The following is a 26,130-nucleotide window of genomic DNA, read 5'->3' as shown; positions in this document are numbered from 1 at the left end:
TGAAAAGCATTCAAACTTTCCCATGTTTTTGCTCTTGCGTTAAAGGCGTATTAATTCACCACGTACATGAAACAAAACCCCCATAGTTCTGAAATGTGAGTTATAGGGATAGAAACAACCGCTGGAAAAAAAAAAAAATTGAATCCGTATGATCGAAAATACAGTACACTATGTGAACGGTTACAGTTCGCTATTCCGAAGGTTCGTTAATCCGAAAATATGAGGTTTGTAACTTGTTATTCCAAAGGTTCATTTATCAAAAAATGAAATAAGGTTCGTTATGCCGAAGGTTCGTTAATCCGAAAATGAAACAAAGGTCCTAATTCCGAAGGTTCTTTACAATCTATAAGAGAAATACTGATATCTCCTTATATTCTAGGCTTTATTACAAAAAAAATATATGTGATATCTAAAACATCTTTTAAATCACTGCTCCCAAAGGTAAACATATGACCTTTGTGTATCTACTCGTTTGTGTGTATGTGTGTGCGTGTGTGTGTGTGTGTGGGGGGGGGAATAGTTTCCTCCTTCTTCTTCTTTTTTGTTAGAGTTTATCTTAGTTGATCTTGATACAGTGTACCTCTTTCGGTGCGCCCTTTCTCTTGTTATGTCACTTCATCTGTTTCTACATTTTGAAGCAAAGTAATTTGTTCAAGCATTGTGTATGTCCTCGTAACCGTAATGTGTCATTTTGCTGCGATGAGTTGGTTCTAGTAGGCCCTATTATCGCTGTGAGATGTAATTTTGATGTAATTCTGATTCCTAAAAGTGTTTCTGAACGAAAGGAAAATGACGGAATTATTGTTTTGATAACCAATGTGGATGACTACCTTCTATAAGTGATTTTGGTGTGAAAAGAGAGTTTGCTCAAAGAAACGCTTCTCATGAATGGTCAACGAAACAAAATACATCATACAATGCAACGTGACTCGCGTACATTTAGCAAACGAAATGTCTAGACCTTTAAGTTCAAGTAAAATGCATAAAACACAGAATAAGAAAGCAGACAAACTAACAAATATGGAATTAATGACCGCAGACGTAACGTAGGAAAACCTGACACCTATGCTTGAAGAAATTCCCACAAAAGCAGAGCGCAAGATAAAAGAATACATGTGCGTAGTCCATACAGGTCGTGATGCGCTCGGTCGAAATGCGTATGTCGCAGTAAACGAAATTTTAGGCATGTCTACACATGTATATATAAATACTTGAATTCTACATACATTGTATAGTTTTATCTTTACAATACTATATAAAACAACCCCTTTCCGCATCCCTAGAAGTCATAAAAGAAAAAAAAAAGAAAATCGCCCTTAAAGTTCAGGTTATGTTCAAGCTCACAACCCGTCCCCCCCCCCCCCCCCCCCCATGATGCAACGGTCCTGCTTAGCGACGGCGTTAACGCTTCATCGCACACACATAAATGGCGACAGCTTGGGTGTGTGAGAAAATTCATTCTTAAATGGATGCACCCCCATGGCACTCAGGATTATCACTGACCCTCCTATGCCTTTTGTCTATCCACCCTCCTGCTTTAATCCCCCTCCCTTCACCTGTTGGCCTCCTTGCCCATGACCTCCCATCCTCTCCTTTTGTTTTCTTTGTTCCGTGTCCCTAGCCTGTCCCTGACTGTTCGTGTTGTGTGAACTTCTTTATAATGTGATTGCTTTCCCTGCCTGATTATCATTTTGCCTCTGACGAAGATTCTTCTGGAATCAAAAGCTCAGGCCCCTTTAGAGTATAGACTCCATTTTACTCCTTTGGCACGCCACTGATATTCGATAAGCAGTTTTCAGCATTTTTGTGTTTGTTTGTTTTTGTCTTTGTTTTGTTTTGTTTTGTTTTTTCTACAGATAATTAGCCAATCACAAGACAGATATAATTCGATTCTAACCAATACCAAAATACGGTTGCCTGAATGTAAACTTTGGTGTGTTTGTGTTGTGTGTCGGCTGCAGTGTAGTTTGAAACAACAGAAACAGAAAAAAAGAAAGAGGCACGCAATGTGTGCTATATACGAAAAGCCTCATTTACCGAGAAAGTTGATCGCTTCCATTCTCCTCCCATGGCATGTTGTTGTCAATGGAAGCTAAAGAGAATGCTTTTAGCAAGTATACCAGTACCTAAAGAGGACCTGAGGAACCCGTTGTTTTGAATGCTGTGCTCGATACGAGTTCAAAACGCAGTCGAAGTTATCAGAATGCCATTATAATAGAACTGATAGCTCTATAGAAAACTTGTTTAGGTCAGTAAAGGTTGCTGTAATGCAATCTTTGTGGAATTGACTCATTACAATTTACGATCTGAGCATTTTGAAAAACGTGTAGAGTACTTTCGTTTTGCATATAAATGTTAAGAAATAGTTTGAACTATGAAAATAAAAAAGTATGGTTACTTCAACGATGTTGAATAGTTCGATTAGCCGTGATGCATAAAGTGAATTCATGAATTCATCTGACTAATCCTTACCGATTGATGATCACTTCTATAAGCCAACAGTTAAGCTGAACTGCTTTGGAGTGATAAGACAGGTAAACGATGAAAACTTGGTACATGTTGTATGCTATTATAATTATTATAAAATCCTGTAGCCAGAACTGATTTTACGATCATCTTTAACCTTTCAGAAAGTTCCAGTTTTCAACTTAAATAGTAGCGATAGCTTGTAAGAGTAAATTAGCATCCCTCTGACTATTTTTGGTCAATATGCATACTCTTAACCCTATTCTAACTGAGTGGGGGGGGGGGGGGGGGGGGGTCAAATGGGTCAAACTGACCCCCCCCCCCCACGTTTCGCGTCACGATTCTGCAACGCGCAAAGATTTTGCCGCGTCGTTTCACAACTTTTTTCATTGAAGTCTTCCGCATATTTTGAGACCAAATTTGCGACGTCTGAGTACACCGTTCTGAAGTTACGTAATGTTATGCAAATGCATGTCAACCGGAAAACAGCTCAAATTCATGATATCGTGTGCAAATTGAATGTAAATTGTGTTTTTGGGGTTAAATTGATATAAATTATAGTATTTCATCTTTGAACCATTGAAATTAATCAATTCTATATAGTGTAGATAAGCCTGAAAAAGTGCCTGCAACAAATTTTGAAAAACAACAGAAAACACAAGGTCGAACAATCAATAAAATACATAAGAAATTAACAAAACAATAAAAAACAAAAGAAATTGGTTTTGACTGTGCTTTATTTTTAAATGAAAATTGGTTTATATGTCTTGAGGAATTTTGACACAAAAATTTAGCAATACTTCAGTCTTTTTTATGGAGTTATAGGTGAAAATATGATTTCATGCACAACTTTGCATAATCAATTTATTAAAAATAGAAAGGCAATATTTTTCTATTGTATGACCATGTAATCTTGTAGTTGACATCCAGCTCTATCTTCAGGAAAAATTTCGCAGCGATCGCGCGATCGGTGGCCGAGATCTGAAGGGGGGGGTCACCCCCAGTAAAAACTCCTCCCAGTTAGAATAGGGTTAAGCCAGCTGGACAGAGCGATCAATGGGCGCGATTATCACCACGCGTGGTTAACCTAAACAATGCTCGGCCGGCTTGTTCGGTTTCAGTGTTGTTTTTTGTTTCCCCCTTTTAAAAACGAAGGTTCCTTAGTCCAGCCATTGTTTTCGCTTCCTGCTCAAGACATTGAACAGTTCAGCAAAGCTGAAGTTTAGATCACTAAACGGCGACATGAACTCATGATGATAATAGGACTTAGATCACAGCCGAAAGTGCGCTCCTTCATTACTCTAGAATGAGAAAGAATACCCTGTCTGTGTTCAAAGTTGGGTTACGGACGATGAAAAAAAAAAAAGGTTTGAATCATGAATTGTCGGATGACGTCGGCAGATTGATGATATAAATATTAGCGTATCTTGGGAAAGATTAAGTAATGATGAGCCCAATGATATCGCAGGGCTCCAAACTAATTTTTATTTTTGACCACCAAAATCATTGATTTCTTTTTTCTTTTTTTTTTTGGTGGCCAAAAAAATCAAGAAAAACATAGGAAAAACTAAATCGGTCCTACTAAAAACAATTATTAAGCATTACTGACGTGACAGGTACCCATGTCTAAAATAAATGAATACAAAAGTAGATCATCTCAATCACTATTATTCTGAATTCTAAGATTTAGCAAATAGGCTTATAGATAATTATAAAAGTTGATGCCTATGCTATTAGGTGGTCATAGCTTACTTTTGGGATGAGAAAGTGGGAGCATTTCCAGATTGTTTGTTTTAGCATTGTAAAGAGCCGAAAGTTACCGCTATTCATTTCTGATTGTAAAAGCAATCATCCAACATTTACTATAGTATGTTAGAACCTTACGGAGCCGAATATTACCGTTAATCATTGTCAAATACACTGTATAAAAGCAAACAACCGACATTCATTTTAGCATCTTATGGAGCTGAATGTTACCCTTATTGATTTCCGAATGTGAAGCAAACATCCTCTATTTATTTAAGCATCATACTGAGCCTATGTATACCATTAATCATTTTCAAATGTGAAAGCAATCATCTGTTATTTATGTTTGCATTGTACCAGAGCTGCCAACCGTTCCGAAAAATTCGTATACGAAAAATCGAAGGGAATACGACAATATGAAAACGTCCTTAGAAAGTACGAATTCACAGTGGGGAAAAATAATGGGTAAAAATATAGCAAACGCACGTCGCATGTGCCATGTTATCTGTATTCAGCTGGGATATCGATGCAACGCGTACGCACCGTATGTGTAAAGCGCTGAATAGAAAAATGTGCGCACAAGCATATCGCTGCTTGCGTACTGTGTACACCGAACAGAACTTCGCGCGCGTGAACCCCTGTCGCCTACGGACCGTGGATGTTTACATGGATCGCCGTGGTATCCCAATGTGTGGCCGGCCGGTGTAGCGGCAGATAGCGTTCCGCGGCGTTTTTTGTTCTAAAACAGTATCCGCCGGCATGTAGCCAGCTGCCACTACAGTACCGTATGAGGCGGGGTGAAAGCGTCCCGTTGTGCAATGTCTGCTTCTTTTTCTCTTCTTTTCATCCTCTTGTCCCTTGCCTCCCAAGTACGAAATGATTTTTAGAGTGTTGTCTGTTTTTTTTTATAACGCTATTGCATCATTTTCTGCGAGGAAGTTGTAGAGGTGAGTTTCTGTTCGTGTATTGATGACTGATGTGCACTGCCCTCTGCAGTATATGTGCAGGTGAAAAGCGTTCGAACTTTCTTTCCAGAGTATCGTGGAAACTCGATTATTTCTAGGCCTATTAAAGGAGATCTCATATAACAGAATACTTATAACAAACTATTTTCCCGTCAAAATGAATCAATTTCCTTTGTTTTGTATCGTTTATTGACTTGATCCCATAGGATCTCGTCGCAATACCGAGTTTTATAATATGTGTGTTTATTTTCGCGTAGCTTTCGGTGCTGCAAAACTTTTGCTAGGGCCTAAGCTTACTACTAAACTTCGTTTTATTTCCGTCGTTTCTCACACCTCGTTTAGTACGATTTCTTACATTTTATATCACTTTATCTGTTCCCTTTATACTTTGAAGTATTTAAACGTAATTCTCTTAGTGTCTCGCACTGTTATTTTCGTAACGGCGATTTCTCCGCTTCGCTGCAATCGAAGCGACGGAGTTTGATCCCAGTCGCTTCGATGTGCTATTTGCTGTCTTTTCTAAATGTTTGTGTTGTTGGGAGGTGTTGATACTTTGTATTTATTATTGAGTTTCCTAGGTATTTATCTCGAGGGATTATGCGTGTTTCTTAATGTTGATCATAGGAAAAGGCTAAAATGATCTTGAGTGATGTCTGATAGTGATGATAACTATGCTGGTGACTGGTGTAAAAAGACGGCTTCCTGTGAATGCTCAGCGTACGTGACGTTTGTTTTATTTCCCTTTCCCTCTAGTCTTCTTTCCCCCTTACTCTTCTTTCCCCTCTCAAGAATGATAAAAAAAAAGAAATTACGTACACCTAACAACAAAACGAACCATGTGCTATAGCAACTTTCGTAAAGTTAAATCTAAATGTTCAATATCAGCAAAGAATAAGGCGAAAACACGAATGACAATAAATAAAAGCGAAGAGATTGTGTATGCAGTCTCTTCGGCTCGAAGAAACTTGACACCCCACCCCTCTCCCTTGTGGAAATTTCCACAAAAGCAGGTGCCACACCCAGGTGCGTGCCAGACGAAAGAATGCGCGCATTGGAATAAACAGCGTGTAAGTATCCTGGAAATATCGATCGAAGAACCAGCTCATTAGTTGAATTAAAGGAAAAATTCCAAAGATATCATGGTTCTATGTCTATAGCCTTTCTTTTGGCGCATAGTAGGGAACATCGAAGAGTCGATTATAGTGTACTTGATCGAATATCTAATGTTCCCTGAACAATAACAAAAGGATTTATTATTTAGTCAATTAAAAATGCAATCACAGAAATACATGAAAGGTCTCGTATGCCCAGACAAATTCACTACGAGAAGGTCCAATGAGATGCAGTCATCACCTGGTTAGACAGCAAAATACAACGTGTAATGACAATTAATTTCAGTTCACGCGCATCAAAACTGCTTATTACTTTTCAAAGTTTTGGCTATCAACATTCGTTCGTGGGTGTATTTTGTTTGTTTGTTTGTTTGTTTTGTGTGTTTTTCCCTCGTGAAAGACGTAATGATTTCTTCATATCGAACGTAAATTGCATGTTTACCGTAAACAAGCCATTCAGCTCAGCTCAGCTATGGCGCATTCGATCCATCGAACTTGCAGTAACCTCTTATAGGCAGGAGCACATGGCGCATTCATTTAAACTTGAAAATGAAGCCACGTGTTTGCACCACATCGGCGCTTCCACACACAGCGCGGCATTTTGCGATCATCGTTATAGCAGACTTTCCGATTCCAGTCAGGGGAAAAGGAATTGGAATACTTCGAAAAATACTGATGTTTAAAATCCAATAAAATGAAAAAAGCCTGAAAACAACGCATGATTATGTTTTGATAGTACATAATTGGAAACAGAACAGAGTTTTGCATCCGCTCACACAGAAGCTCTCTTGAGAAGATCAAGCATTCCCCGTCCCCTGCTAGAAAATGGAAGCTTCCATAATCAGCCCAGAAAGATTTTGGAGGTACAAACTTGCACTTGTACACATTGCGAGAAAGCAATCAATCAATGTTTAGAGCCTGTAGGCCTCATAGCAAAAAGAGGGAGATTGAAAAAAATACGAATTCTGGTGGAAAATACAAATTTTGGAGCTGCTGAATACTAATTTGTGCTTCGAAAGGTTGGCAGCTCTGTCGTATACGGAGCAGAATTTAACAGTTAGTCATTTCCAAATATAAAAGCAAACATCCGACATCTATTTTATCATCGTACGGAGCCGAATGTCACTGTTGTCCACTTGCGAAAGTGAAATGAGTCAATTCTGACAATTATTTCATCATATCGTACGGGGCCGAATTTTGAACGTCAAGGCAGACATCAGACAGTTTTGTGTGTGTGTGTGTGTGTTTTGTTTTGTTTTGTTTTTGTTTTGTTTTTTACCATCAAACGCAGCCAAATGTTACTATTCATTTCGAAATGTAATACACATGTAGCAAATATCCGACATATATTTTAGCATAGTACGGAACAGAATGTAACTGCTATTCACTTCCAAACGTAAAAGCAATCATGTGACATTAATCATTTTGGCATCTTCCGGAGCCGAATGTTATTGCTATTTATTTGCGAAAGTACATAGCAATATAAATTATAAGCAAGCATCCGACATTTATTTAAACATCGTACGGAGTTGAATATTATTATCATTCATTTCCGAAAGTCGAAGGGAGCTGATTGTTATTGTTATATTTCGAACGTAAAACCGAATATCAGACATTTATTTTATCATCGTATATACGGAGTTATTTTGGTTATTCATTTCCGAACGTCACAACAAACATGCGTTATTTATTTTAGCATCTTCCGGAGCTGAATGTTATTGCTATTTACTCTTGAACATAAAAGCAAACATCAGACATTTATGTTATCATATACACGGAGTTGAATATTATTGTGTTCATTTCCGAACCATCGAACGCAGCTGAATGTATACTGTTATTCATTTCGAAATTTAAAAGCGAACATCCAACAGTTATTTTAGCATCGTATGGAGCAGAACATTACTGCTATTCACTTCCGAACGCAAAATCGTATATACGGAGTTGAATATTTTTGTTATTAATTTCCGAACGTCACAGCAAACATTCGACATTTATTTTAGCATCTTCCAGAGCTGAATGTTATTGCCATTTACTCTTGAATATAAAGGCAAACATCAGACATTTATGTTATCATCGTATACACGGAGTTGAATATTATTGTGTTCATTTCCGAACCATCGAACGCAGGTGAATGTTACTGTTATTCATTTCGAAATTTAAAAGCGAACATCCGACAGTTATTTTAGCATCGTATGGAGCAGAATATTACTGCTATTAAATTCCGAACGTAAAAGCAATCATCTGACATCTATTTTGTCATCTTCCGGAGCCGAATGCTATTGCTATTTACTTTCGAAAGTACAGGCAATCATCCGTCATTCATTTTATTATCGTAAGAAGTTGAATATTTTTGTTATTTATTTCCGAACGTCAAAGGGATCATTCGACATTTACTTTAGCATCTTCGGGAGCTGAATGTTATTGCTATTTACTTCCGAACGTAAAAGCAAACATCAGATATACATTGTATATTTTATAAACGTATATACGGAGTTGAATGTCATTGTTATTCATTTCCGAACATCAAAGCAATCATTGAACATTAATTTTACCACCGAACGCACCTGAATGTTACTGTTATTCATTTCGAAATCTAAAAGCAAACATCCAACAGTTATTTTAGCATCGTATGGAGCAGAATATTACTGCTATTCACTTCCGAACGTAAAAGCAATCATCTGACATTTATGTTAGCATTTTCCGAAGCCGAATGTTATTGCTATTTATTTTCGAAAGTAAAAGCAAATATCCGTCTTTTATTTTATCATCGTACGGAGTTGAATATTTTTGTTATTCATTTCCGAACGTCAAAGGGATCATTCGACATATAGCCTACTCAAGCATCTTCCGGAGCTGAATGTTATTGCTATTTACTTTCGAACGTAAGAGCAAACATCCGGCATTTATCTTATCGTCTTACGGAGTTGAATATTATCATTCACTTCCGAACGCCAAAGCAAACATTCGGTATTTATTCCAGTATCATACGGAGTCAAATGTCACCGTGATTCATTTCTAAAATCAAAAGTAAACATGCGACATTCATTTTTGCGTCTTACGGAGCCGACTGTTACCACTGTTCATTTTCAAAAGTAAAGGCAAACATCCAACTTTTTTTGTAGCCCGATTGGGCCACCGAATTTTCAGCAATGAAATTTTGGTGGCGCAGGTCGTTAAAAGTCGTGAATAGCGAGATGATCGTAACCGATGTCGATATGTTCTAATAATTATTGATACTTGAGTGATGAACGCATGTGCACAACTTCCGCAGGTGTACTTCTTTAGAAAGTAGCGAACAATCAAGGCAGTGGACATCAGAGTGTGATTAAATCGAAAAGAAGCCCCTGAAATCGGAATTTGATGAAAATGGGCAAAGTCGGAACTCCATGAAATGTATTTTGATTGAGCGGTCAAAATAAAGCTTAACGGGAATGTGCCCTTGAATACCCTCGTCCACCCTCGTCCACCCTCGTCCAACCCGCGTCAATCGAGACGCAAATTCCCGAGGATGGATTATCCGTGCGGGCGGATGGACTCGTCCACTGAACGCGTATACCCGCGGGTACCCGCGGGGATACGCGTCAGTGGCCTCGTCCAGATCTCGGAAAAGCGTGACGTTTCCCGCGGTCGGCACTGTACATTGTAAGTACATTTTTGGAGGAATCAAATTTATTAACACGAATGGAGAGTAACTACATTGCAAAAGATGATATTGAGATGAATTCGCTTTGGTATGCTTTGTATCTGTGCTTTTTTTGTCTCTTGTGTTGCGAAGCTACTGCTTCAAATTGACTTTATTTATTATATCACAGAATAGTGAGCACTTCAGTGTATGGTTGAGACTGACTGTTTTTATTAAAATTTATTTTTACTTCTGGATGTTAGATTGCTAGTGTTCTCTCTTAACTCGCTTTATTTCTCCTCTTAAAGTTTCTGTTCCATCTACGTCTGTAGTTTTGCATGATCTGGTTTCATGCTTTTGTCTACATTTAATTCACTTAGAGAAAAGAAACAGTTCATATTGAATACCAGCACATTTGCTGGTTTCACTATTAATGCAGAGTAGTATCTCAAGTGCCTAATCACTTGCATCCCAAAACTGACTGTGTGTAATCGTCTCGAAGAAACTTTACATACTGAGTCATGCTTGCGTTAATCTAACCAGACGAAAAGCCGGAGGTCTTAGAGGTGGTGAATTCTACCAAGCTTCACTATGGTTACAATGGGACCATCCAGTGCCTTGCCTTCGGAATGCCCCTTCCGAACATCACATGGATCCGCGATGGGTACGACTACGTCGGGGACGATAATTCGACGATCGTGTCGTACGCCCTGGACGATCATCACACAGTTTCGGAGATCCGGTTCCATCCCCTCTACGACGATCGTGGGTACTACACATGCGTCGCCAGAAACCAACATGGCAGTGACAGATCTTCGTTCTACAATGAAAAAGGTGGGTTTTGCACTCGAATTCATCTTTTTCGTGACAAGGTTTTATTGAGTGACAACCCCTTTGCCAGCTACAAATGTATTAATTTTCGCCTACAATAATCAACAAAGGTTCAGTATTTCACATCAGTCTCCAATGTCTATGTGTTTCACTGTTTTGGTGACCAACTTATCAAATTTCCACTCTTTTAAGCTTTCTTTTTGACTTACCCTTCATATTGGGTATCCTTAGATGCTGAAATGATGTACACATAGAATATAATTGATAAAATGTCTTCTATCAGTTGGAATGAAGGCTGCATTGGCCTGCTATTCATATTAGAATATATATGACTGATTCTTTTTCTTGTTTCTATGAACTTTTCTGGCAGCACTAACTTAAACTTTAGTAATATCATCAATTATTAACTACAAAGGCTTATGCAAAGATCATTGTGTAGAATCTAGATTCCACAGAGATTCATCATTACCTGGTGGTGTTTCATAAAGCTGTTCTTAAAGTTACGAACAACTGAAGAATGACTGGTGATCAGTTCTTGTGCTGAATTATTGAAATTCTGATAAATATAGCACATAAGAACTAATCACTAGTCGTTCTTAAGTCCTTCGTAACTTTACGAATAGCTTTATGAACCACCCCCCCCCCCCCCCCGATGTACTACCTTCACATCTACAGTAGATTTGCCAATAAAATGTCTGTTACTGTATATGGATGCACAGTTTGTTGGAGATTGTAATGTTGTAATCTAATAAGTACATTGACATGTCCGTATATGTTATACTGATCCTGCAATGTAAAGGCATATGAGTATTGTTGCTTTCATGCTTTGCTGCATCTTGTAAATGATGTCATTGTGTTATGTGCCTATCCTAGGACTCCCACTGTATGAGGGGGGCAAGATTGTCTGTGACGAGAGAGAGTTGACGTTGAACTGTCCCGTGGGAGAGTACATCCAGATCACGGGAGCTTTCTACGGCAGGCTGCACAACGAGAGGTGTATCATCTATGATGATTACTACCCCACAGGTTAGTAGAGCATTGGTGCTGGTTTACAAGCAACAGGGTCAATAACTTTTGTCATTTAATACAGTTGATTTATTGAGTGGTTCTCTTTTTCATAGGAAGTTGGAAAGAGAGGTGTTACTCCGAGTAGTTATATTTTGACATAGAAAACTACATTCTGAACACTTGACACGGTTACTTTTTGTCAAGATTTGTAAGAATTCTGATAGGTTTGTGATTTTTATGATGGGATGTCTGTTCGACAGTGTCTCTTCAAAGTGGTCTGGCCCACGTACCTGTACCCACACCACAAAATGGGCGAATGATCCTATGATTTGATCTCCCGAGGCGATTAGCAATAGTCAGCAAGCAGTATGAACCAGGCACATTGTGTCTTATGAAGAAGGAGATCCCATTTTGTCTCCCCACCAATGATATTCACATCTTTTCTAAAATCTTTTCCTATCAAATCAGACTGTGAATACAACGAAGAGACCGTTATGTACAGGCTGCAGCGGCAGTGCGACAAGAAGGAGCACTGCGTGGTGCACGTCAGCGAGGCAATGTTCGGTGCCGAGGGCGACAACTACACCCGGTGCGATGGATTCACAAAATACGTCAACATGACCTACGAGTGCATTGGTAAGTCAGGAATAGGTCTTGTGACGTTGCACAGCTAGTCTCATACAGATGTGAGAGCATGTAATAAATGCCTTCACGTACATGTAGAGCAAATATTGGCTTAGTAAAGTGAATGATTAAAAAATACACTAGTCACTACTTGAATTAATAAAGTTAGATCCAAAAGCCAATCACACAATATCATGGACTTTAAAAGACCTCTGTTCGAACTGAAGAGCTCATTCCATTTTTGCCACAGTATCACTTGATTTTTTTAGTTTTATGTGTTTTAAAGAGGCAAGCAAACCATTTCATGTTTGAGAATGAAAATCATCGTCTTGAATATGCCATCCCAAAGATGGTCTCCAAAGCAGAACTTACGTGTGTGTTAGTTTGCTTGAAAAGAACACATGTGTTTGTTGTTTTCATAGTAATACCAAGTTTGACAAGTAAAATGGTTTTACTCAGGAGGTTGGCTATAGAGGGCAGCATTTATCATTCTTCATGTCATTATTTCCTACCTGTCTAGGCTATGTGTGGACTGAGTGGTACAACACTGACTCACCCAGTGATGGAATCGAAGACGAGTCCCATTACAGCATATACAAGGTATACTGATGCTTCAAAATACACTTCTCCCTTCAATGTCTTTGTTATGCTACAGGCTGTATGCCAAGTGGCTGCTCTTTTCCTGTGCAATTGTAACTGCCAATGCAACTCTACGTTAAAAAGATATTTTCCGTTCCATGCATATTTTATTGCTTTCTTCCTGAGACGTACAGTATGTGTCCCTTTTTGCAAAGAGAGATGTGTACTGTATATGCTGTTATTTTTACATACAGATATTTTCGCGAATGAAGGGATCACAGACATTTTCGCGAGATGTTGTTTTCGCGAATTGATGCAGAGCTCTTCATAAGGGTACTATTACCTTAGCGCACGGTGACATTTTCGCGTGTTGTTAAATTCTCGGACCATGTGTGATTCGGGAAATTCGCGAAAATTAAACCCTTGCAAAAATAACAGCTTATACAGTATTTCTTTGTGCGTTCTTATGAATAATGATAGTTTAAATGTATGTCGTTTGAAAATGCACTCAAAGTCACCAACTTCACTTCTAGGAGTAAAAAGTGCATTACAAATGTTATGCTTCAGTTACATTTAAATAGCAGATTACCATCCAAAGCATGTTAAGTTTCTCCACTCTTCCCTTGCAGTTTAATGTTGCATGCTTTAACTACATATCCCCACTTCAACAATCAGGCATTTCATTTGGGATACAATATGTGACCCGCTACAACAAAAGGATCCTAAAGTCGCTGACGGGCGAGCCAAGCATGACCCAGAAAAACGCTATTTTCAGGCCTTTCCTTTAATCATTTAGCTTCGAAATTTCGGCAGATGATAGAAGATACATTAGACTACAAAATTATGTTAAAACAGAAATCCGAACGTTTTGACAGATTTTAGTGATCTGACTTCAAACTCTATTTTCTTGGCTCACCCGTCAGTGACTTTAGGATCCTTTTGTTGTAGCGGGTCACATATTATTCTTTGAGGATCAGGACTCCAGTGAGACAAACATTGATATCTGAACCTTGCTTTGATATAAAGCTCTACGAGTAACGTCCAGACTGAAGGACTGTCTTGCCTCCACAGCAAGCAATAAAAAATGTACAAGTATTTAGACAGAATTATGAGTTTTTACACGGAGGCATGTCTTATCTGTAACATCACCCTGAGTTTATCTGTTTTCTCTGCACGCCTAGACCCACTCCACGCTGTGTGCCGACCCACAAAATGCAGACTGCCGACGGGTGAGTGATGAGCAGAGCCACTACTCTGTGGGCCAGGTCTTGCAGCGGCCCTGTACGGTCAACAATGAGGGCGGGCTCTTGTGCTACGATGCGGATCAGACGAGCGGCACCTGTAGTGACTACGAAGTCAGATTCCTGTGCCCAGAAGGTAAAATCACATACATCACAGTGCACATTACATGAATTGATCTTCGAATTTAATAGTCTGAAATGCATGAAGAATGCATTTCATTGTCAAGATAAAGCCAGATAAAAATAGAAGGACACTAATATCCATAAACTTTGAACAGTGTGGCTTGCTTCATGGCTACCAGTTGACGAAAAATGGCCTATGATAGGTTAACCTTCTTGGTGATTTTTTTTAACAACTGTGAAACTAGGTACTGCATTTGGCAAGGTGAAACTGATATCTTTATCAATTGATGTCTATTTGTGTCAAGTATTCAAGACTGGAAAGGGAAGAAATTTATAGAATTGCATTCACTTTTGTCCACAGCAACTACAGTGGGTAGTTTAACCAAGCTTCTAGCAGCTGCTGTTCATGTACTTGAGGTCTTTTTCTTTGTTTTTGTTTGTTGTTTGTCATTTTCTATGTAATAAGACTTGGTTTTGCTTTGTTTAAAGTTGTTCTTGTTGTTGTCTTTGCTATTTCTGCTCATATTGCTCTTTTTTGTTATTTTGCAAGTGTACCAGAGAAGGCTAGTAACAACAACAACAACAACAACAACAACAACAACAACAAAAACCACCACCACCACCACCACGACAATGACAACGACATTTAAAACAAACACAACGACTACAACTTCGACAACGACAACAATATATTTAGAAAGCACATTTTCCAACAATACATTTAAATAGTGCATTTTCTATGTACATACACATTCAAATTTACCACTTTACAATGGTATCATTAATGAAACAAGTGATCCAGGATAACTACAAATGTGTGACAAGTTTATTTTGATTTGTATTTTTTCAGAGGAGCTTGGAATCTGGGGTCACGAGATGGCCTTGGAATGTGATGATGAGGAGCTGGCCATTGCCTGTCAGGGTGACTACTCCATTAAGATTCACCAGGCTTTCTACGGCAGGAGGGAAGAAGGTGAAGACTTGAATCAACAATCTAGTCAATCTAGGCTGTCATCTACTGTATACACCGAATATTTCACAAGGTCTTTATTTTCACAAATTTCGCAATGCGGGTGCTATTCGAGAATTAAAAAACACGCGAAAATATTAACTGTGATCCAAAAATGAATGTCGTGTGCACACATGCATTTCTCCATCCTGAAATGTACTCCACAATTGCGAATTTAACCACTCGCAACATTCTCCCAGCTCGGGAAAAATTAGACTTGCTAGATATATTATTCTAAAACAAATTTTGATCAGGAAATTGTGAATGGTCCCCTTTTTCTTTCAGTAAATGTTTGCAAAGAAGGTGATTTCCGTAGTAATTATTGAACTACGCAGACTTGTTTACCATAAGTATGAAATGTTGGAAAGTGTGGAAGTCTTTGCAAGGTTTGTGCTTCATCGAAACCATCATAGATGTGATAATAGAATGTACAATATTCAAAAATCATACATACATGAAAAAAAAGAATAATCTGTGAAATGATGAGGAAGTGAAGTTCACTGAAATTGGCACTGCATGAAGAATCAGTTGAGCAAAAGTCTCAACTTATTAAGCAATAATAGAAACATTGCCATCCAAATTTTGGATTTTGTTTTGTGATTTGTCTATCAGGTTTATGCTCTGTGGGAACCAACTATACCTACTCCCTGGACTGCGCCCTCAATGACGAACTCGTACTTCAGATGGTGCAGAAGAACTGTGACAACAAGCAGACTTGTCGGCTGAACATCGAGTTCACCGACGTCTTCTCTGACCCCTGCCCGGAGCAGCCCAAGTACCTGGACATCAAGTTCAGCTGCGAGAGATACAGTGAGTTTTCTTGAAACAATTTCAAAATTTGCATCAGAAATATCATATGCATGAAATTGTAAATGTAAAAAAATGTCCTACCAGTGGTGGACACTGCATGATATTGTCATCTTTTGGCTAGGCAATGCAGCACAAACTTGGAATTCTTTTGCTGAATGTTTTGTTTTCAATAATGATAACATTGATAATGCTCAATATTTCTTACAATTACAATTATGACTAACAGCTGACATCCAAAATATAACAGTAGGTGTGTTTACATGCATTCATGAGAAATCACGATTACGTGGTTGTAATACTCCTACAGGAAGTGACTTTGCACGTGGGAAGGCGGCCAACATGAGCAGCCTTGCTTCGTCGCTCGAGTCGGTCAACGCCACCACCGACTACCTCCTGGAGGTTGACTGTAGCCAGGGCTGGTGCGTCCAGTCGGCCGACGAGTACGAACCCTGGTGGCTGGTTGACCTGCAGGCCACATACGACATCAACGTCGTCACCGTTTACACCTGCGACGACTCTTCAGATGCTGGTGAGTTATGATCAGTAGCAGTGAACATTAGTTTCAAGTTTATTTCCTCAAATTCAGCGAAAACATACAGAGAGACAATCAATTCAGATATATATATACAAACCAAAATTATTTCAGGTAAGTACATATACTCATGATTAAAAAGTGTGTAGTGGAAGTTGACATAACATTTTGAGTAATAGTCGTGGAGATCACCATGGCTGTGGAAATCCCACACAGCACATCCACTGGCATGATTTCTTCGCTGATCCGCGTAGTTCATCTTGAACCTAACAGCTATGGCCCCATATGTTGATTTTATCGTAGTCAGTAGTAAACTGTATTACTTCGCAACGGCGTCGAATACGTTGTCAGATTGCAATACCGTCGGTATACCTTTCTGGATGATATTTCACACTTTTGTTGTTGCCCAACTGAAATAATTGTGATACCACAAAGTCATTTCTTTTGCATATGTGTCCCTTTTGGAGCAAACGTCATCAGCTTCTGCAGGAGTACCAAAGGAGTACAATGACAAATGTCTTTAATACCTTGAAAACAAGAACCATTTGAAGATGAGAATTGGGTGATTTATGCTCATGAGAATCAATAGGCTTCATTTCCTTTCCTATCATCCCTGTATCTCATTGTTCATTAATCATCTTGTCTGAAGACACAATGTCATGTATGCATTTAACATGTACGTATAATCGTACGCCGAAGTAGAACTTACAATTTCTTTTCTTTTGTGTCCCTCAGCTGCTCTTGACAACTTCCAGGTCCGCGTCGGCAACAGCACTGACATCAGCCTCAACGAGGACTGTGGAGATGTTGTGTCATCCGCGCAGGCCGGATCAAACGCCGTATTCTGCCAGGGCACCATCAGTGGGCGATACGTGAGCATCCAGGTTATGGAGCGCACCGACTCAATCCAGATCTGTGAAGTCACTGTCCAGCACTGTAAGTGGCTAAGTCCTGTTTTTTTAGTCAAAATACATGTATTTGTAAAGGCATAATGTTTTGAGCCTGAGGTGTCAAGCTTTGTGACATGACATTTGCTCCTGCAATTATTGCTTTGGTCTTATCTTCTTGAAGGACTTAGGGTTAGGGTTAGAATTGTGATAGGGTTTTAGCTTGGTTTGATATGATTATTAGGCTTAGGTTTAGGGTTACGTTTGTGGGTAGAATTCATGTTTGGCTTACAACTGTATCTTGCAAGTATTTCATGGGAGCAATATATTGTCGCAGGAGAAAATGTCATAGAACCGTCAAGCTTTGAACCAAGACTGGGTAAACTATGAATATTCAAGTAGACATGCTTTTCTACATTTGTAATACTGAAAAGTTATAATGTAAATCAGTTCAATTCTTTTTCTTTGTTAATGTGATAGCTCTATTTGTGCAGTGCTAAGCTCTTGAACTACTTTTGTCTATTACAAACCTTGTAAAATATGAATGGGATGATTGTATGAAAACTTGATATATACTTGTATTACAGTGGGACCAAAGGCAGTGAAGGCTATGGCATGTGATAATCAGCTTCTGGAGCTATCCTGTGCTGTCAATGAGATCGGCTACCTGCAGATTGAGAGCGCATTCTATGGACGAAGGGAAGACGGCAAACACTGCCCTCACAGGTGAGAACTTTAGACAACTCTTTACTGGAACCATGTTTGTAAATGCACTTTTGCTCTTCTGCTGAACATTTCTACACAGACCAAAAATATACATATTAATACTGTACTTCATATTGCACTATCTTCTTTCCACAGGTTGATGTGTCCAGCCTGAGCTTGTAATGCCCCTTTTAGATTCAGACATGGTGTACGATCATTGTCATAATACTTTTCCAAAGAAGCATTACCAAGCAGAAAGAGCTGGTCTTTACAACTGCAAATCCTCTTGCCTATTCAATGTAGCTGTGCAGGGCAAGATCATTTCTGTGCATATTGTAGACCTACATAAATCAGAAAAACAAAAATTCCATTCAGTGGCACCCAATTTCATCTCTCCCCACGTCCAAAGGTGGTCCAATCACACCTACGACTCGAGCTGCGCAGCGGACGACAGCACCATTTTGGACCTCGTCGTGGCGAAGTGCCAGAACAAGCGGCAGTGCAGCGTGGACATCGCCTCTGACATCCTCGACTCCCTCGCGTCCGATCCCTGCCAGAGCGAGCTGAAGTACCTCGAGGTTGAATACTCCTGCATCAAGTTTCTTGAAGGTAGGTTTGTTGGACCCAGCTTGTCTCCTTTGTCTTAACCCTTCAGGGCGTGGCACCAAGGCACACTTTAGCTAGACTTACTGATATTTTTTTTTTCATCAGCGTGCAGTAATCTATCCAAACTAGACCCAGTTGTAAAGCTAGCAGCCCTATCAGATTTACCAATGTACCTCAGTTCAACAAGAAGGCCATGATGACACGTACAGTTATATGGTGTAATGTAGGGGATTAAATGATGTCTGTTGATTGACATTTACCTAAAAGTTTCCCGACTGCCAGTCACGGAAGAAAGAACTCCAGTGGTCGCACCGTTATGCAAACAAAGCACAAAAAGGGTTAATGGCATTTCCAGCAAATAGTATGCGGGCAATTTAAGTGTGGACATGATATACAATATAGATATAATGTTTATTACTCACAAATTGTACACTGATTCTGCTACCCATACAGCGAATGCAAGTTTGGAGTGTGAGTGAAAGTGAAATATGTTTGCATAGTTTCCTTTTCATGTTTGTGTTTACCATTCGCATACAAGGAGACAACAATTGTGTGTAACAAGGGCTGTATAATGGGTTACTGCATATTTATTAATTTTCAAAGTTAAAAGAAGGACTGGTGTGCTAATGATTGTGCTGTTCAATTGTGGCACTAAAATATGCATCATTATAACACAGGAAGTGTTGCTAACTAAAGTACTGTAAAAGTGGATATTCTCGCGTGAATAATTTTTCACGCTCGGTCGGGTAAGATGAGTTTCGCATGTTTTCAATTCCACTGAATCGATACATCAACTACAGGGACTAATGGCAAGCAAAAATATTTGCATGCTTTATTTTCGCGCTAGTTTCTGGTTGCGCATAATGCGTGAAAATTTCAACACCGCGAAAATTTCCACTTTTACAGTATGTGCAAAGTTTGTTGTAGATGTCCTCTTTGAGTTTGACAATTGGAATGCAATTATTGCAACCAGTCCATATCTCAAATTTCTGAAATGATTTTGATACACATAAAAAATTATTGTCCACATCAGTGTAAATAAAAGAGTGAAGGCATAAGTTATACACGCCATGGATATACAGTCAAATAGAGATGGCTTGCAAAGAGTGGTTCAAAAGCAAGAGACATTTTGAGGAAGACGTAATTGCTTCAGATTGGATGTCAAGAAGCAGTAGTCATTTCAGTTTTCAAACTCTATCATCTCTTTCTCTTACCAATGACACAAACGCAGGAAACGATTCCATGTCGGCCACATACTCTGTCTGTAAGGAGGAGGATCTCCAGATAGCGTGCTATGGCGGCAACCGCTTCATTGAGATTACCAGCGCTGAATACAAACCAGTCACCACCTCCTCTCCTGCCTGGTGTACAGAAACACCGTCAGACAACAGTAAGTGTTTTAATGATTGTGTACTTCAATCCGCTGGAGGTACTTGCAAGTATTTTGAATCACTTCGCTTTTCATCATGATGCTGATGGCTCGTATCAGGGCACTTATCCCCTGAGGTTTAGCATTAGAGTTTGGGTTCAGGATTTAGCGTTAGGGTTAGGATCAGGGGAAGTGTCTTGGATAACTGCCCTAGACCCGCTGAGGGCTATTTTATATATCAGGTTCTGTGAATGTGGGAACTCACCAGGTGTGCACACAGCTGCCTTTGCCATCACCTAGTGCTTTTTCCACCAATGACAGATCATTGCAAGCTTTCTCTCCTTTTCTGTGTGCAAGACACACTGGTAAGGGTCATTCAACTTCCTTTGTAGTCTAGTACAGATGCTCATTTCAAAGAAATTTTGAAAACAAAAGATTAGAGGGCATGCTCAAAAGATTGCAGCTGGCAAGCTATGGCTACCAGCCTATGTTCATTTTAACAGTAGCAATGATGTGCTGCGACAAGATGTAAATCCTTCTGTTGTCATTGACAAATACTTTCCACTCTTCGTCCTCCACAGCCGCGACCTGCTCGAGTCAAGATGTGCAGTCGGTGATCGCGGCCCAGTGCGACAACAAGGTGACGTGCACGGTGCACGCAGACGACTTCTACCTCGGGGCGTCAGCTTGCACCACGCACAAGATGCAGCTTGAGGTTACGTTTGACTGCAAAGGTAAATATGTATGATAGTACCCATATGCACCTGTACTTTTGTATGTATGTTAACATTTTCATGGAAATGTGTATGTTAAATGTATTGTGAATATTTGTTTTCACATGTAAAAAGATCAATATACAGATTGACAGATAGATACAAAAATGGACATTAAGATAGATATGACACTGAATTATGATTTTTGTGTTTTTAACAGTATGACTGATAGGTAGAAAGAAAGATTGATACAAAAATAGATCCGAGATATGATGCTGATCAACATTGTTGCAGTTTTTACGATATGGCTGAACCCCCCGTGTGATGCTGAATTTGAGAGCCAATGGGCAGATGACATTTAATTATGATTGATGTGGTTTTAACAATATGACTGATAGGTAAAAAGATAGATGGATGCAATGATACATAGATAAATAAATGGATAATGTGTCACTGTATTATGAATGTAGAGATTTTGACAGTATGACTCCATCTGGTATATAATGCTACATTTTAGGTGCAATCTACATATAACAGTGCAGGATCTGATAACAAGGATATATATTAGCATTCATGTCCACAATGCTTCTTCTTGTTGTTATCATTAGATGATCTCCCGTCTGGGTCGATCACCGTCTTCGGCTGCGAGGGCCGGGACGCGGAACTCTCGCTCTCCTGCCAGGACGGGACGTACATCCACATCACCGACGCCTTCTACGGCCGCAAGCAGGTTGGGAGCACTTCCTACGTCTGCCCCGCCGCCGATGGCAACGACGACACGACAACGTGCGAATCGTCTGACACCCTCGCCCTGGTGGAAGCTTACTGCTCGGACCAGAGGACCTGCAGCATACCGGTAAAAATTGGTCCCTCCTCCACCCTGCCAATCAAAAATCTGGGCTGATGAAAGATGAAATCCCCTTGGAGATGTTTTTCGTTGCCACGGTCCAAGAACTGGCAACCTATTATAGATTGAGTGGTAGCCCCCCTAACAAACAACCAAGAAATCTTTTCAAGTCTTTCTGCAGTATGATTTCTCCTAAACATTGGGTCTGATTGTCAGATGCATGATTTCTTTAGCAATGCTAAATTATTGTGTGAATACCATTCTGATGCATTTGAAAACTATTCGTTTTTCACGTTCATGTATTTAAATCAGCAACATCTACTTTGGGTCTTTACAATAGGCAGATGTACCAATTGCTCTGAAACAAATGATTTCACTTTTATCTCTAATACCTTGACGACAGCTCCCAATCTCCAACTGATAATTGTATGTAGATTACTTTTGGTGAGAGACATGTACAGCTGATGTGATTAACCTGGTGAGGACGGACTGATTTTGCTACAACACAAATTTCCCATAGACACCTGCCCGAGTATACGCGGGACTCGTCCTCAAGGGGTTAATAATTATGTCTCCCTCTGTTTCAGGTTGATGGAAGTCTCCTAACATCCACAGACCCTTGCTCTGCCATCTCGTCCAAGTATCTGGAGGTCACCTACGAATGTAATGGTAAGAATTACTCTTGAAAAAAAAAAAGATAAGCAAAGAAGAAACTGTTTCTTTCATTGTTGCCATGAATTCTGATATAACTTGTTACTTCGCTACATGAGTAGCTGCACTAATTTTTTTTTTGAGACAAAACTTGACAAGATGTTTGTAAGACAGTGCTGAATATTGTCAAAAAAAAATCATGAGTGCATGAATGACTTATAGCACAGTAATCAACAACAAGAATCTCAAGAATGAAATTAGTCGAAAAAAAGATTAAATGCTCTATCGGAGAAGAATGCATGTAACATCATTGGACATGTCAAAATTTCTGTCGTTTCTATTGTTCTTTTAAATCTTTGTTGTTATCATTATCGTTATCATCATCTTTTAATTTTCATTATTATATTCATTCAATTTTCATTATTATATGTATTCAATTATCATTATTGATATTATCATTATCATTATTATTAGTACTAGTATCAACATCATTATTGTTATTACTACTGCTACTACTACTACTACTACTACTATTTTTTTTTACTTCTTTTGTTTTTATTCGTGACATTGACAGGATGATGAGAAGAAAAACAATATCTTGTCTAAACTTTTGACTGACAATCCTCTTTCCCTCAGCTGGACGTCCTCTGAATGACATCACACTGTATGCCTGTCAGGATCATGACCGCTTGTCCGTCGAGTGTCCCACGGATTACCCCCACGTCAGGATTCTCTCGGCCGAGTACGGCAGGACAGACGGTGAGTTAGTTGTTAAGCAGGTTGTTGTCTTGGCAAGGTGAAGTACATGTACTTTTTGGAGTATGACGTTTGACTTTGACCCTTCTGGAAATTTCTTGTTGGAGAAATTGTGTCTCAGAAAATTTATTGTAGGAATTATGCTGATATTAGATGTTGGTGATAATGACGGTTGTGATGGTGATAATGATGATGGTGATGATGATGATAGTAATGAGGATTATGGGGAGGATTAGGGTGATGATAATGATGATGGTTACAGTAATAATTATGCATGGAAATATGTATTGTTGTTGGGTATGATCATATGGGATTCTATTAGCGTATAAATTCCATTAGCGTATAATTACGGTTTGATTTTCATGATTATATTGACCTGTCCTGGCAGGTAATGAGGTATATATTTTGTACATTTCAAATGTTTTATGGTGAATGAGGTTTGTTTTGAAAAAAAAAAAAATACAATTAGCAGCATCATTGTCATATCCCTTAAAGTGCAGCAAACATGGAAATCAAACTCTACGTCCATGATATTTTAAACATAGTACAGTTGACAGTGATGGTACATTTGGATGTTTTCTCAACACAACCCTCCTGTAGTGCAGCTTTACTGAGATATTTCTCTTTCATGATTGTTATTCAAGTAAAAATTTCAAGTTTTTTTATTAGTGCAGTATATCAGGAATAACTTTAACAACCAAGAGGTAAAATGTAAAGAATTACAGATTGTAGATCCATTAAATTATTGCTAAGTCCTACATCATGTTGGATGGTAGAATCTTTACAAATCCTTCCACATTGTGAACATTGCAGAACATAAGGCACTATCTTATTTTTCTGTTTTCCTCTTTCCCTTATAGACGAGTTCCGATGTGCGTACCGTGAGAAGCTTCCCTCGTTCACTGCCAACCGAGAGTGTTACACTCCTGGGGTCTTGACACTGGCCAGGGATCGCTGCACCAACCTTCAGAATTGCACAGTGCCCAGTCACTGGTCAAATTATGTCAGCAAGGAACCTTGTATGGGCACTTACAAGTACCTCAAGGTCACGTACAGATGTCTGAGTAAGTGTACTTCATTGATAAAATTTTGGTCTACCAAATTTATTTCTCAAACATTTTTTAATAGGGATGGCATTGTCCACTGAGTGTTAAGCAAAGGGTGAATACAGCTGAAAGCTTATATTTTTTACCCTTTTTTTTGAGATGAAGAAGTACAATTTTTTTTTCTATCAGATGTCAGAGATGTATTTTACACTTTTTGAAAAGACTGTGTACTAGTTAGTCAGAATTTTTCCTGTCTACACTGAAAAATATAGGTTGAATTGTATATCTATTCCATTTTCAAGTTCATTGAATGAAGTAAACGTTTGTACAAACACACACACACATACGGAATGGGTAATGCTATGTGATGTGTGGTGGCATTGATGATAAGTGGAAAAAAAAATATCTTTGTCACCACTTCAAACAGAACATGGCTTTTGTTGAGATGTTATATATTAGGCTGTTACAAATGTGGATTCTTACGTTTACATGCATTTCCCCATTACTTTTGTAGAGGCTGTGTAAAATTATAACACAAATACTTGTGGACAATCTGTTTGACTGTGAAAAAGAAAAAATGTGATGTATTATTTAAAATGTCATCATCTTTTGTCCTTCAATGTCCACAGTGGCTGCGGAAGACTTCAGGATGGGCACCAGCTGGTATTTCATCAACCCTTACCAGGAGCTGGAGAACTATGCCCTGTCTAACCACCGCCTCAGCAACACCAAGGTGCGCAACCTACCGGAGTGCGCCAACAAGTGCCTGGCGAACGCCGACTGCGTCTCCTTCAACTACAAGGAGGTGTGGGCCTCGGGTGGCTACACCTGCCAGCTCAACGACATGATCGCGGAGGAGGTGCCGACGGACTTTGTGTCGGCGAACGGCTTCCAGTACTTCGAGAAGGACTCGTACAGGGCGCGATAGAAACAACACACAAGTCACAGTCCAAGCAAAAGCACCTGTTGTTGCTATGGAAATGCATTGTACTATGCACAAACACATCCATCAATCAACGCAGAGCTTGTGATATTTTTGTCGCTGTATGTTACTTGCTGAGCCCTGAACAGCAAAGTTGCGGGACTGTATGTTCATAATATATTTATCTTTTGTAATTTTATGCTGTTGACCGAGTATGTGCCAAAGACAGTTCCCTGTTACGTTGACAGCCGACAGCGATTGACATGGTATCACGAAGTCCAAACAATAGCAGCTGTACGAGGGACCTTTTAGTGTAAAAGGTCCACAAAGTCAGATTTCATTGGACAACCATTTGAGTTGATTTGGCTGTTGAATTAGTAAATGTCCAAGTGACATGTGCAGTACAATGAATATTTGCCCGAAATGTGTCTGCTATAAAAAAAAAAAGAAGAGATTATTTATGTGAGATTGTCATTATGCAACATAATGTGTACTTTAATTGTATTGACATGTTGACCAAAAAAAGAAAGAAAAAAAGAAATCATGTGAATTTTAGAGAGTTGTAAAGTAAAAGTGTATGGTTGCCGCTGACATCTGTAATTCACACAAAATAAAATGGTAATATATCGTTGAAATTCTATTACAGTGCACTCCCGTTACAACTAACACGGTTATAACGAAATTTCATTATAACGAAGTAAATCTTCTGGTCCCAAAATTATCACCATTAAAGCCTATGGTACAAAATTCGCTTATAACGAACACGGTTATAGCGAAATTTCCGTTATAACGAAGTCTTTTCCGAGCGCCACAGACAAAGAAAAACAAAAGAATTGTGCTCCGTTATAAAGAAATGCGAATTGCTTTCGAAAATACATAGCAGAACAAGCATTTATAGCGTCTCTGCATGGGTGAACGCTTCACACCACTGTGTGTTCGCTCCTTGTGTCACGCACAGTT

At 39.1% G+C, this 26,130-nt stretch overlaps 1 protein-coding gene across 1 annotated transcript in view; it reads left to right on the top strand.

Annotated features, from left to right (window-relative positions):
• LOC139715681 (uncharacterized) overlaps positions 1 to 25,176 on the top strand; it is a 106,584-nt gene extending 81,408 nt beyond the window's left edge. Inside the window, exons 67-84 of the mRNA XM_071627233.1 lie at positions 10,455 to 10,745; positions 11,616 to 11,768; positions 12,219 to 12,386; positions 12,895 to 12,974; positions 14,135 to 14,330; positions 15,168 to 15,290; positions 15,939 to 16,136; positions 16,444 to 16,665; positions 17,404 to 17,604; positions 18,143 to 18,281; positions 18,670 to 18,869; positions 20,098 to 20,256; positions 20,817 to 20,969; positions 21,557 to 21,804; positions 22,383 to 22,464; positions 23,083 to 23,205; positions 24,063 to 24,266; positions 24,878 to 25,176. Of these exons, the coding sequence (XP_071483334.1) occupies positions 10,455 to 10,745; positions 11,616 to 11,768; positions 12,219 to 12,386; positions 12,895 to 12,974; positions 14,135 to 14,330; positions 15,168 to 15,290; positions 15,939 to 16,136; positions 16,444 to 16,665; positions 17,404 to 17,604; positions 18,143 to 18,281; positions 18,670 to 18,869; positions 20,098 to 20,256; positions 20,817 to 20,969; positions 21,557 to 21,804; positions 22,383 to 22,464; positions 23,083 to 23,205; positions 24,063 to 24,266; positions 24,878 to 25,176 (3,239 nt within the window). The remainder of the gene's footprint in view (positions 1 to 10,454; positions 10,746 to 11,615; positions 11,769 to 12,218; positions 12,387 to 12,894; positions 12,975 to 14,134; positions 14,331 to 15,167; positions 15,291 to 15,938; positions 16,137 to 16,443; positions 16,666 to 17,403; positions 17,605 to 18,142; positions 18,282 to 18,669; positions 18,870 to 20,097; positions 20,257 to 20,816; positions 20,970 to 21,556; positions 21,805 to 22,382; positions 22,465 to 23,082; positions 23,206 to 24,062; positions 24,267 to 24,877) is intronic.
• The last annotated feature ends 954 nt before the right edge of the window (positions 25,177 to 26,130 follow it).

Source organism: Diadema antillarum, unplaced genomic scaffold, assembly GCF_040938485.1.
Source record: "Diadema antillarum isolate AM-2024a unplaced genomic scaffold, OU_Dant_1.0 scf00000006, whole genome shotgun sequence".
NCBI lineage: Eukaryota > Metazoa > Echinodermata > Echinoidea > Diadematoida > Diadematidae > Diadema > Diadema antillarum.
This window is presented reverse-complemented; position numbering and strand designations above follow the sequence as displayed.